Consider the following 15,253-nt stretch of genomic DNA (forward strand, 5'->3'; position numbering starts at 1 on the left):
TAAATAGGAGGTGAAATGATATGTCTAATAAACATAAATCTTGTTAGAATGGATTCTAATTCATGATTTCAACACTATGTTAAAAAGTGAATTTTAAATCTAACTTAATCTCACAAAAACCGATTTAAAAGGAAATGTGTGTACTCACTCTCTCTCACACACATATATATATATATATATTAAATTATTTCAATATCACATCGACTAGAGATAAGACAAATTTATAATATATAAGCGGTGCAAACCTTACCATACAAGCTGGTTGTGTGGGGATGAGTTAGACTTAATGTCCACTTTCTAATATGGTATCAGAGTCATGGTTCGAGCCTATCCTAACGAGATCTATGTGGACATTTTGTTCCACCCGTTGTCGGGTCACTATCGAACCACCCATTAATTTTACTCACGCTCGAGATGTTTTTACCTCGGCGTGAAAGGAATGTGTTGGAAGTCCCACATCGAATAGAGATAAGATCAAATTATAATATATAAGTGGGGTGCAAACCTCACCATACAAACTGGTTTTGTGGGGTTGAGTTAGGCTCAAAGTCCACTTCTTAACATGATATCAAAACCATGGTTTGAGCCTTTCCAAATGAGTTAGATTTAAACTCCACTTCTTAATACTCTTAAACAATTTAGATCCACGACTTTCATAATTTACTTTTCTCTTCAGAACCACTTATTTCTCCCTTCCTAATAAGTAGGCTTGGACCACATCAATAATTATTTCTCTTCATGCACCACTATATTTTTTTTTCTGAATTCATTCCTATTTTCCTTTTTCAATAAACAAATTCTAAAGTAATTTGCTCAATCCTAAATCATCATTTCTTTATACTTTATGTATTTTACTTCCGCAGTTAGTTTTCTATTTAGTTTCTGGCGCATTTGCCAAAAGAGGTGTAAGTAAAAGAAACTATCCAGTTTTGATAGAGTGTCCAATATAATTTAACGTTACATATCAACTATTGTAACAATATCACTAGTCTTAAAAGAAACCTCACTTTAGCTTTTAGTCTTTTGTTTGCTAAATATGATTATTCAGTCATTTATATTTATATTTACATACACATGTTGATTTTAAAAATTAGTTAATGCGTTGAAGTTTAAAGAAGTTATAATTTTTTAATATACTCTAATACAATTTATAATGAAAAAGAAATATATTTTTTTAAACTCCTAAACGGTATCTTTGCACACTTATATATTCCAAATATTTTTAATTTAATTATGTTGCCCGATACTTACTCAACTATGATATACTTTGTTTTTTCTCAACGCGTTCTTTTGAGTCAATTACAGAGATATTGATAATTTGTATTTGATAAAATTTGATTATACTCAACAAAACAATTATTAAAATTTTATTGGATTGCATTTAATGAAATTTGTATTTATTTACGTTAAACTCAATTCAACTTAATATATTGTTAAATGAGTTTAATTGGATTGAAATAATTAGATCAACATTAATATTTTTTTTACAAAATAATAATTTTAAGTCTAAATTTAATTAAAAAATAGCATGATTTTAACGAAATATAATTTAAGACGTTAAGTGAGTTAATAAGTGAAACTTTGTCAAAATTAATTCAAAACATAAAATAAATGAGTTGATTTAGATTTAAATTATTAATGTAAACCTTACTTCATAAACAATTCTACTAAATTGTAAGTTTACAAGATTATTTGAATTAATTTTAACAATGTAAACATTTATTTCATCATTAATTTAATGTGGAAAAAAAGAAGATAAACATTAAATCGATTTAAAAAAATAGATATGATAAAAGAAAGATTGAGAATGTTGAAATATAAACTAATTAATTTATAAAAAAAACACGATACACATTAACCGAATAAACTAAGTTGAGTGAGATTAACTCACTTAACAAAAATATAATCTGAGGAGAGAGACAGCACACATCAGACGCAGCGCAAGGTAGCAAGAAAGCGTGACGCGAAAAATGATACGTCAGCTATCAGTAACAACCATTTATTTCGCATTGTGTTCTGATTAAGTTGTTGGCTGTCTCACTTTTTACCATCATCATCTCCGCGATTAACATGCTGACGTGACTCCAATTCACCACATTTACTGTTATGCCCTTCTCTCATGTCCAACCAAATACGGGAAAATAGTCAACCACTCAGTTCGAATATATTATTACAAAAAAAGAGAAAAATACCAAATCATATCATCACTTTATTCCATTCTAAATTAGTATTTAGGAAATTACAATAATTACCATGTAAATATTTCAGTTTACAAAAATAAATATATGTCTTGCATTTTAAAATAAACAATACCAAATACACAATACAGTTTTATTAATAAAAAATAAATCTTAAACTACATAAAAATAAATAAATATTCAAATAACTTATCAAAAATACAATTTGTCTCTACCACACTCAATATTTCTTCAACAATTCTATACAACCTAAATAATGATCTTCATATTAGTTAACCAATTTTACATTTTATCTTTGGTATATTTTGAGATTTCTTACTCAAAGTATTCAAAATTGTCTGATAGACTGGATGAACTTTTTAATGATCCTACGTTATCCACAATATATTGTTTGACCTCTCTTCTCCTTGTCCAAACCATGGGAGTGGTACCTGTCAAAGACACTCTTATGTTCAAGTTAGTGACTTACTCAATAATTTTATAATGAAAATGAGTAATATAGTTAAATTATTTGTCTTTTTCATCAAACATATATTTATAAATATTATATTAAGCCTACCACTAGGTCTGACTTATTTATTACCAATAAATGACATTATTCCTATTAATTGTTAATCAATGACTATTATTTTCATTAACTATCAATTAATAACTATTATTGCTCAAATTAATTGTCATTATTGACTATTACAAATTGATCGATCTGCCTTATTAGTGATCATACAATACACATTCAAATCTATTAAACTAATTTAATATAACATTTCTATAATCCAAATCTAAGTTGGATTCAAAATAGTTATAACCCAGATAAATCAAAACTCCGTGTATTTAATTAAATAAATTTCAACTTCAATTCACAACATTCACCACATTTCAAGACCACAACTTCTAACTTGAAGAATACAAGACGAACTTCTCAACCAACTTCTACGCTTTAAAAATAGAAAACACCATTCAAAATTCTGAGTGGTTAATCCTGATTTATTTTTCACTATTTTCTCAAAATATAGATTATGAACTTTAAAAAGTAGATAATCTATTTCATAAACTTAAAAAGAATCTTACAGAAACAAAGTTTCACGAAATTTTAAATTATAGTCTTTTTTAAAAATATATTTATTCCCTATTTAATTTGAATTCCATTCTCTAAGCTTTCAAAAAATCGTACGATTATTTATTACAGTATTTCGTTTAATTTACGCTTCAAGAAAATCATTACTTATATAAATAAAGTTATTTCTTTTGTTATTATTATTTACTTTTATACGTGACCGGTTTGACAAATTAAATAGTAACAAAACATTCCTTTTTATAATAGTTGTTTTACTGGGTTGCATTATTATGTCTAGAATAATGATTTCCTGAGTAAAGTAATATATATGTCTAGAATAATGATTTCCTGAGTAAAGTAATATATATATATATATATATATATATATATATATATATATATATATATATATATATATATACTGTGTGATGTAAATAAAATAATATATTAATTGAAGTCATGCGTCAATAAATTTAAAATTATCTTGGGTATATAAAAACAACTTGTCACCAATGCTCCGTGAGTACAACATGTGTCGGTATATATTTGATAGATTAATATGTTTATTTTAAAAAAATATGATATAATATTAAAAAATGTATAACTTTTTTTAAAATATAATAATTATATCACTGTTATGATGTGGATTAAATTAAAATTATGTATATTAAAATAAAAAATTATAAGTTATTATCATTATAAAAGTACTAATATTTTATAAATTAGATTATTTATTAATAAATATTGATAAAGTATTATAAATAATAAACATAAATATATATTACATACAAATATATGACTCAAATTAAAATATCAAATGTATCATAGTTTTACACAAATTAAATAAATATATTATCATACAATTTTTAAAAACAATTCATTTTATCTTGAACAAGCAAGTTTTAACCTAATATAGTTTCAAAGAATTTTATATATGTAAAATTTAAATTTTAGTTTATATAACAAGAACGATGACATTTGACACACATTTCTTATATTTATTTAGTATTACCTTTCAATATCTTTCACTCTTCCTTTTATTTTTTCAAATAAAAAATTCGTTTTTTTATAATTATTTTATTCCTACAAATAAATTTAATATAGGTCAAAATATCATTACTTATATATGAATTAGTCTCAATCTCATCAAATGTTGTAGTTTACGTGAAAAATTACGAATAATGATACTTTAACAATATTTTTTTGACAACATTTTAACATCATCTACGTGTCATTCTGTTATTGGTCTATATTGGTGTTTATAATTATTATTATTGATTGTGAAATAATTTTGAACCAATCAAAAAAATGATACGTAAATGATATTAAAATATTGTCAAAAAAATATTATAAAAGTATCATTATCCAAAAATTGTAACCTTTTAATGTAACAATACGGTAACTTTAAGAATAACATAATATTTTCTCTAATTTAATGTTATACTAATGTTCGATATAACTTATCTTCAAATATATTTTAACCTTAATTATATAAATTATAATATTTAATTATATATTAACTTACAATTAATACATTGAATGAAAATATTACGTTGAATCGATTTCATTTGGAATTTGAATTAAACCTGGAAATGACATAAATAATTACTAAAAATTTGAATGAAATAAGAAGATATCACTTCGTTGCTCGACAACTATTTAATAATATAATAATCTATTTAAAATATTAATATTTTAATTAAATTGTGTATTAGATTATATTTTATTTTATGGGTGTCTAAGTTATGGTCCCTGGAAATTAAGAACACCACATAATCCACATTGGTCCAGTATGGTTATAAAAGGAAAATTAAGAGAGTTTCCAATTTGGTAGTTGCCAACATCTCTCTCTCTCTCTCTCTCTACCAGGACATAGACATTGTTTTCATTCTCTTCTTCTTTCTTCTTATGTTCTTTCTTTCTGTTAGTTAACTCTGGTTTTCCTTTTAATTATATATTACGCAGATTCATGGAAGACAAGAAGAGAAAGGGAAAAGACGAGGAGAAGGAAGAAAAAGAAGAGATGATGAAGATGGAGGAGTTTTACGCGCTTCTGCGGAGGTTCCGAGACGCGCGTGACCGGAGACGAAAAGAGTTGCAGGAATTAGAGAAGAGTGAGAAGAAGAGGAAAGTGCCGACAGAACAACAGAGCGGTTGGGTGCCATCATTCGAGTGGGAAGATTTCACAAACGAGGTTGAATTCAGAGGACAACCTTTGCGTTTGACAACTCCATCGACTGCATCTCCTTCGCCTCGTCTCACTCTCAAAAAACGTAAGAACGACCAACATCACCTGCACGATAACTCTCTCGATCTTAACCTCGCTCTCTAATATTACCTCATCCTTTTTCTTCCATCATTTATTGGCCCTTAACTTCTCCATGTATGAATCTCAAGATTATAACCAAGTATATAATATCTTTTAAAATGAGTTCTTTTAATATTTTTTTATTATATCTGTTATCGAAATTTTAGATCATTTTTTTTAAAGTTCTTTTAAATTTGATTTTAGTTCTTTTAAATTTTTTTTACTTCTCTAAATATTTAATTTATCGTTTTAATCTTTAATATTGAGTTTAAGATATAGGTGAGTGATATTTATTTTATAAATTTTAAAATTCTTTCAATGTGATACAGATTGACATTATGTTATAATATTAATATTTAAAATTTAGAATAAATCTCTACCTTTTCATTCAACTATTATTATATCATAGTAGGTATAATTCAGAATAGTTATTTAACTTTTTTCAACAAAGAGAATTACTTTATTATAATATCATAATAAAGAAGTGATTGTTTTTAATTTTAAAAAATTATAAAAATTAAAATTAAAATTCAATCCGGAGTTTTATAAACCATATTTAAATGTTAATTAATTGATATGGATGTTCGTCGAGTTTCTAGCTATAATCACAAATTTATTTAACAGGATTTAGTCATCGTAATCCTAATAGAGTTAATTACTTGAGGTTGTCAGGTTATAAATCACATTTATAACACACAACGAAAATAATGGATCTATTTCTAGTTAAATATGCATATTAATTAAGTCAGAGAATAATAAAACTTTTAGGAAAAATACTTTAATTGTTTATGGTGGTTCTAAAATTTTATCTTCTTCAAATATTCGAAGACCTTATGCGTATATGACAATGAGATTGATTTTATTGTGTTAACACTTGATCTGTAAAACCAAATCCTTTAGTCACTTAAGAAATCTCGAAAAGCTTAAAGAGAGTTTCTTTTAATAAAATTCGTTGAACCTCCTCATTTAGGATTTTTTATGTATGTTTTAAAATTGGTTTTATTCTATTTTATAGAAAATCACCCAACCACAGATTTGCCTTTTTATTTCTATCTGATAGAAACCCAACTCAAATTTTATTTTCAGTAAAAAATAAATCTTATTAAATCATTTTAAATTTTGATTTTTCAATCTTTGATTAAATATTACTTAATCAATTTACATACATTCTTAAACTATTGTATGCTACTAGCAAAAAAATACAATAATATTCCACATAGGAAAAATATTAATTAATTAAAGTTAAACACTTTAATTTAATTAATAATATTTTTTTGTCTAACAAATAACAGAACACGTGACCTGTAAGTTTATTACTAATCAATAGTAAATTAACTCATTAATTTATTAATCAAGGTTAACGTCTGCCATATAGTATAAAGTATTTTTTTACTTTAGAACCACTGAAAAATTAATATAATATTTCCTTTCATCTTTACATATCTATGTTAACTCTAAAATATGGTATAATTGTCAAATTCCACTATGTAAATCAAATAAATATAATAATGAAATAAATAATAATAAACATAATTTTATTATTATGACAAATTTAATAGAAACCACAAATCTGACTGTTTCCTAATTTTTAATTTATGTATGTAAAAATAGTATTTAATAAGTATTTCATAATACTTTTTGTGAACTTTCTAATGTGAATGCCTTTTTAGTAAGTTAAGTGTCACTTCAGAAATTGTGTGTATGATATTATGGATTTTATTTTTTTTACTTTGGCAGTCTCTTTACACCTTAAGCTTGAAATTAACAAAACAGGGCATATGTTTTCACATTATAAAAATCATTGCTTTTTTTTGTCCTTTTGTTCTTTCTTTGTACAAAGAAATAAAGACACGGAAGGCAATCATAGAGAAATTTAGATTCTCTTCACCCTTAAATCTGTAGCAACATCTGTAAAGCAAATATAATCATAATTCTGGTTCTTAATTATTTTAATTAATCACTTTACATTTTAGGATAATGATATTTTGACAACATTTTTTTGACAATATTTTAATATCATTTACGTATTATTTTGTGATTGGTCCAAAATTACTTCATAATCAATAATAATAATCATAAACACTAACATGAATTAATCACATAATAACACGTAGATGATGTTAAAATATTATCAAAGAAATGTTATCAAAGTATCATTATCCTTACATTTTATGTTTCTATTTTAAACTGCCATCCTTATGTTTGAAGGGATTGAACCCTTGAAATAAACAAACTATTTTTCACAAGATAAAATGATAATTGAATGTATTCTTAAAAATTCTCTACCCAACTCATGGTACATGATTAACACATAAGTAAATATGATTAGTTTATCGTTTTTTATGTGTAGAAAAAGAAAGAAAGAAAAACTAAATCGAATGTATGTGCACATAATAATCAGTTTATTCTTGTGTCATTAATGGTTAAATATACCTTAATTTAAAGTCTGGCAAACTGAATTATATCAGTTTTAGAGAAAAAGAAATCACCAAAAACAATCACTTCAATGTGTTTAATTCGTCATCTAATCAACATATTTTTAAAAATTTAAATTTTGTGCAATTTAATTTAAAGTGGTTCGGATTGAATCAATATTTCAAATTTAGATCTATTTTTGTTGTTCTAAATCATAATATTTTATGATTTTGATGAAGTTATATTTGAGGAATTACAAGTTATCAAAGGAGTATTCGGCAGTTAAATTAAAACCAGGTTTTATAGTATTAATTTTTTCAAATTCATTCAATTATCTTTTTATGCAAGTGACATATTTTAAGGATGCCTAAAATTTTGTTGTAGATGTATAAAAGTTATCAAGATGTAAAATAATATATAATATAAAAAAAAACTTTATTTAAATACTAATTTATACATATATAAAAATATTTGGAAAGAGTAAAATTCCTCGTTTACCATGGTTAAATACCCTTGTTACCGATTCATCTAATATGAATTTTCAGATGTTTTAAACTTTTATTTACAGTACATTGTGTCACAAGGCAAATTGGGTAACTTTTGTATGAGTATCTTCCACATGTATGATAGAGATGGCAAAATATTTATATAAATATATAAAAATAGTTTTAATTATATATTAATTTAAATAAATATAAAAATATTTGAAGGACTAAGGTCTCCTCTTCTCACCATTAAAGTCTCTCACTGATTTATATGCTTTATAAAGAAAACTATTTCAGAGAATACTTATTCATGATGATTTTACAAAAAAAAAAAATTGTAAGAGAATATATTGAAATCATTGTGAGGATATTTAAAATCATCTTATAATTTTTAAGATGATTGTTACAAAAATTAATAAATTAGTTTAACTATATTTTAAAATCTTTATAGAATTGGATATTTTTATTGAGTTTCTATTATATATATATTTACATATATTAAGTATTCAAATTTTTGTACTTTTTAATTAAGTTTATATTTTAATAAATGGATGAAGTTATTTTGTTTTACTATTTTACTTAAGCCTACTAATTCTATCATGCATCATAATTTATGATTAAATAATAATATAAAAATGTATGTACCATTTATGGAAAAAAAGAAGTTAATAGTTAAAGTTTGTTAAAATAAATGAATAAGAAGAGGATCGGTGGTTGTAAAGGAAGTGAGTCTGTGATGAGAAATTGAGAAACTTTGGTGTTGGTGGTTACCAAAACCGCAGGACCCATATAGCAGACAATTTCACGTTCTTACATATTCATGTAATTTTTGTTTTTCAAATTATTTTCCCCATATCATTCTAGTCTCTTCTACAATCATACCAAACTTATAAATATTTATTCACGCTATCATTAATTATATGTATAAATTATGCTCTTGGAAACATTATAGTTAAAAAACTATTTACATAATCTAGTTATGCATGTAAAAAAATATTAAAACAAAATATAATGAAATTATTTTTAGTAAACCAACTGAATAAAATGAATCAAACTAATTCATTCTACCACCTCATAAAATAAGAAATTCAAATTACTTTTATCTCACTCAATAAATATATTAAAGATGTTGGCTTGATAACATCTATTAAACTTGTTATTATTTATTTGTTTGAGATAAATTATATTTTAACGTGACCAATTCATATTCACTAAATTCATAAAGATTCTAAACATTTTTAACATTTTTACTGACTTAAACATAAAATAATCTTAGTGAATTTTTCTCTAAACACAAAAGATGTCATTTCAACCAACAAAAACTCTCACATTATTACTAAAATTTTTCCACTTATCCTTTAATCTTGATTAAATCACAAATGAAATCTTAAAGAACTAAGTCATAATCACAATCATTTTTCTAAATTATTAGTTTTTCCTTTAATAAGTGATTTTATTATTTTGATGAGATAATTGAAAAGAAAAGGAAGAATTCAAAACTTTCATTTAATTTTTCTTAACCTATCTTTTGACTTCTTTCTTCTATTGAGATTTGCTTGTCATATATAATACATTTTAACAATATGTATTGGGAGTTTTAGTAGAAAAAAATATCTTTATATATTGTGGATTCTAAGTTTTAAGGTTAAGAATATTTTAATAATTTTTATTCTCAGAACAAAAACAAAAAAAAGAAACCCTCAAACTCGTACTTACCTCTCTGATTCCTCTTAACCTTTTCTCTTTCATCTCTCATCCCAATCATTTTTCTGTCTTCCCTGCTGTAATCTCAATTGAAAAATCAGAAACACTTGCTTAACCCTAATCCACCTTCCTCACTTATCCAATTTGTTTCTCTCTCATTTTGTACTCTCTCTCGCCCACACACAACAACTCGCGACACTGCAATTTGTTGCTCTTACTCTGTTCGTTCATTTGTTTTTCACTTTAATAACAAAATAATTGATAATGTTGATATTGATTTTTGATTGAAAGACTGTGTTATATATTTTTCCTTCTTACTATTATTAAATTTCATTTTTGGCAATTGAATATAGACACTAATGTTGTTTCTTTCATTGGATTCACTTTTGAAGGAGAGTGATAACTTTGTTCTTTTGAAGATGAATTTGAGGGATGTTAGGATTGATTTATCCTAGCTCAAAGTGAGGGGATTTGAGAATATGTATGTGCCTTTTACAATATTACTCTTCATTCCTTGAAACCCATTGCGCAATGGTTTTTTAATGGGTTTTGGCCTCTGTTTTCTTGCAGGTGTTGCGTTCCCGAAGCTGTGCCTGAGGTAGTGGTTGTCGCGGGTCCTTGGTGGTGGAGGTGGTGGCTTGTAGTGGTGCCCGTTGGCACGTGCGAATGCAGAATCAGTGTTTGGCTAAGGTTAATGTGCTCCTTCACTTGGACATGCTGAAAATTTCAGCAACCCAATTTGCTGAAAGGGTGGATGTAAAAACAATTTCAAAATAGTCATTTAAACATTAGGAAACCAAGTCTATTGATTTAAACTTAATTTTTTAAAATTAATTTATTGACGGTCAAAATATCAAATCTTCTCAAAATAAACTATTAATTCTAAAATTTAAAAATGAAATTTAATAATAATAAGAAGGAAAAATATATAACATAGTCCTCCAATCAAAAATCAACATCAACCTTATCAATTATTTTATTATTAAATTAGAAAACAAATGAAGGAATAGAGCAAGGACAATAAATTGTAGTGTTGCGGGTTGTTGTGTATGGGTAAAAAAGAATATGGAGATAGGAGATAAACAAATTGGATAAGTGAGGAAGGTAGATTATGATTAGACAAGTGTTTCTCATTTTTTCAATTGGAACTATAGTGATGACAGAGTAAATGTTGGAGTAAGAGAGATGAAAGAAAAAAGGTTGAGATGGGAGAGGTGAATAAAAGTTTGTGGTTTATTTTTTAGTTTTAAGAATTAAAATTATTAAAATATCCTTAATCTTAAAGCTTAGAATCTATGATATATAAAGGTATTTTTATCTACTAAAACCCGTACACATTGCTAAAATATACCAACTGGCAAACAAGCGTATGCACGTTAACAAACCCATATATATATATATATATATATATATATATATATATATATATATATATATATATATATTCATTTTATCATTTTATTTCCAGTCTAATAACCAACACGACTATAACATCGTCATTATTATTCAATAAAATATGTTGATTCGTCCATTTAGCAAGTGTTAGCTTGTACGTAAGATACATGTATATCTCCACCTTTTAAAGTTAAGTTTTATTTTTATGCAGTAATTATGATGTGTTAGGCTGAACAAGGATACCATGTAAGCATGCTTGACCCGAAATGAAAGATAATTATTTTGATACTCCGTTTTCTTTTATATTCCCATGGAGTATATAGAAGTGTAAAAGACAAAAATAACCCTGTAGATACCTAATTGTGTTTGGTTTCTGTGTAAAATCAAACTCTCCAAATCGTTGAGTAGTCTTTCCTTCAATAATAGAGGCAAGGACACTTTCTAACCACGCCAAAGTAGGATTTAACGTTTATTAAAATGCAAAAAGAAGGCATGGGGTGCAAAAAGAAATCTAAAAAAAAAGTTGGCATTAAAAGCCACGATAAATGGCTTGAGCATTTACACCTCAAATATTTCATTCTGGACCTCCAAAAATTACAATTTTAACCTTTTAATATCTCATTCTGTACCTCTAAATTTTTCAAAAATTTCATTTTGGATGTTTTACTCTCCACATCCAACACTTCATCCTACACTTTTATTTTTTTTAGAAAATTTCTTTTTTAACCTTAGTAAATACTTTTATAACTTTTTCTCTTTTTTATTAAAGTAACCATACACCTCTTTAAAGCATCCTTCTAACAAATTTTTAAAACTTTGTTTTTTATTTATAATTTAATAACTATTTAGTTTAATTTAAAAATCTAATATAATTTAGTATTTTTTTCATATTTTAATAATTATTAAAATATAATTTGTATTATTATAATAATTATATTAAAAAAATCAAAATTAAAATAATTAAAATAAAAGTAATAAAAATAAAAATAAAAAAGCAAAAATAATAATACAAAATCTGATTTAATATATATAAAAATATTAAATTATATTAAATATTAAATTAAATTATTATTAAATTTTAAATAGAAAATAAAATTAAAAAAGATAATCATCGGATATTGATATCGATAACATAGTTATCGGATTTCCAATTCCGAAAAGAAAGTTTTTAAAAATTTGTTTTTATTTATAATTTATTAAATATATAATTTAATTTAAAAATTAATATTATTTAATATATTTTATATTTAAATAACTATTAAAATATAATTTATATTATTATTATAATATTATTAAAAAAATTAAAATTAAAGTAATAGTAATTAAGAAATCTAAAAATTTCGAAATCTTATTTCATTAATTTAATATTTTAATATAATTTAATATATTTATATATATTAAATCAGATTTTATATTATTATTTTTATTATTATTACTTTTATTTTAATTATTTTAATTTTAACTTTTTTAATATAACTATTATAATAATACGAATTATATTTTAATAATTATTAAAATATGAAAATATATTAAATAATATTAGATTTTTAAATGAAATTACATATTTATTAAATTATAAATAAAAAACAAAGTTTTAATTTTTTTTTTAAAAGAATGTAGAGTTAAAGGGGTGCAGAGGATTAGTTTAACAAGAAAGAGAAAAAGTTAAAAAAATATTTACTAAGGTTAAAGAAAGATTTTTAAAAAAAAATTGGAGGTACAAAGTGAAGTGTTGGAGGTGCAGGTGAAACACCCATGGTTTGATTATGAAAATTTCTTCACTGGGCTTTGTGTATTATCTTCAACCTTTCCATATAGAAGCCCTAACTTGGGACAGCGTGTTGCATATTTGCTTTACATTGTATAACCACAATCTAATCCATGAATAAAATAATCTGTTCTTCCAAAATACAATAAACTTTAAAAGGAAAGCTGGGAATGACTTTTTTATTTTATTTTATTAGGAGAGTATATATCTATTGTTTACGTGTTCCAGCTGAATGGAGTACACTTTATATAGACAAAGAAAACGAGTCAAGAAAATAAAAACAAAACATACCCAACAAATACATATTTTAATAATTGAACGTGGAAACTAATGTGTAACAAGAAAAAGAAATAGAAAGGGTTTATACTTAACTTTTGAAAGAATAAAACCCTTAAAAAATAACTATCATATATGTATATATATATTAGGAAAGAGAATTACTTATTTAGAACTTCAAACTTCAGAAGTATGCAGTTGTACTTCATTTTATATTTTTGTAAACTTATTTATTGTCTATTATTATACTATGTTGAATGTTCTGTTACAACTTTAATAGTATGAGTTATTGAGTCCCTCGCATATATAATTAAGATATTTTATTATGTTATCTTTTTAATGTCCAATGATTTTAATGAATGACATTTTTAATGATTTAGTGTATATACAAAAATTTATAAATTAAAATTTGATCCAACTTATTGTAAATTGAGTTTGTAATAGTTTTTTTTGTTGGAAGTCGAGGTTAACGGTTGAACGTTAAGTAAGTCATTTAGGGTTTGAAAGTTGTCCTGAAATATAAATTATCTCGTAACAACTCGTCTAAACCATTCGGTGTAGAAGACATTCAGATATCAAAGTGAGTTCAATATTGACAGTTTAAATATTAATGGTATAATCAATTTAAATTACTTACCTTTTTACCTCAAGCCTATATTTATAGATTTTGGAATAGACTTCTAATCAACATCGATCTAATTACAACTCAATTGTAAGTAATCATACTAATATTAGATTAATTCTCTTTTCAGTTCATTTTTTCGATTATCTAATCCTGATAGTGGTTCGCTCATAAATCCAAATGAAGGTTGATCAAATGATCATATAGTACATTTGTCTTCAAGACAAAATTACAACAAAACTTAATCAATTGGACTTAACTAAAAATTAAAGATGCATTTTCAATTTTACTTCTTTAACATTAGTTGCGCTTTTCACTCAACTCAACATGTCTCATACTTTTTTCTATAAAAAAAGGTTTTTAAATTCTTATGTTTTAAGTAAATTTGATTTATTTATAAATTTGATCCTTAGATTTTAAAGAATAAATCCCTCATAATTTTTAAAAACATAATGAATTTTTAAAACAATGGCACGAAAGTACAAATACTTTGAGCAAGTTTAACTGAAAATTCAAAAGCTAAAAATATTAATTTTCTTTTATAAAATTCATTTATATCCATTACAAGTTGTAGTTACTAAATTTTTTTTACAGCAGTTACTAAGAAGAAGAAAAAATATTCTTCTCATTTCTTTCCTAAAACAGTTTATTACATTAGTTGCATATAATTCTGGCACATGATTTTTGTTTCAAATAAGCATAACGATTCCGGATAATAAAATATGGACATAAAGTGACTATTTTTTTTCTTTGACATATGTAGTTACCATCCCTTTTGTTCCTGAACACTCGAACGAACTACTGGCTGGACCATGTTACAACTCATTGTATCTCCAGTTACCCAAAAACAGATACCACAGATCCTAAAAAGAAACTTGACTCTGATTCACCGATGGACTAGTGAGACACATCTACATTCATATTCATGTGATATAGCAGAACGCCTAGTATCCATGGTTTATGGCTAGACCACTGAAGTATCTAATCTCGTTCGCTTCCCTACCTTTCATTTTTAGTGTCAGTGTCAG

The 15,253-nt window shown here is 24.9% G+C and overlaps 1 protein-coding gene across 1 annotated transcript; it reads left to right on the forward strand.

Annotated features, from left to right (window-relative positions):
- Positions 1–5,087: 5,087 nt before the first annotated feature.
- LOC108328786 (protein NIM1-INTERACTING 1) lies at positions 5,088–5,706 on the forward strand. Its single transcript, XM_017562675.2, has one exon. It carries the CDS (start codon positions 5,222–5,224, stop codon positions 5,582–5,584), a length of 363 nt encoding a protein of 120 aa, XP_017418164.1. The 5' UTR covers positions 5,088–5,221; the 3' UTR covers positions 5,585–5,706.
- The last annotated feature ends 9,547 nt before the right edge of the window (positions 5,707–15,253 follow it).

This window comes from Vigna angularis, chromosome 2 (genome assembly GCF_016808095.1).
Source record: "Vigna angularis cultivar LongXiaoDou No.4 chromosome 2, ASM1680809v1, whole genome shotgun sequence".
Classification (NCBI taxonomy): domain Eukaryota; kingdom Viridiplantae; phylum Streptophyta; class Magnoliopsida; order Fabales; family Fabaceae; genus Vigna; species Vigna angularis.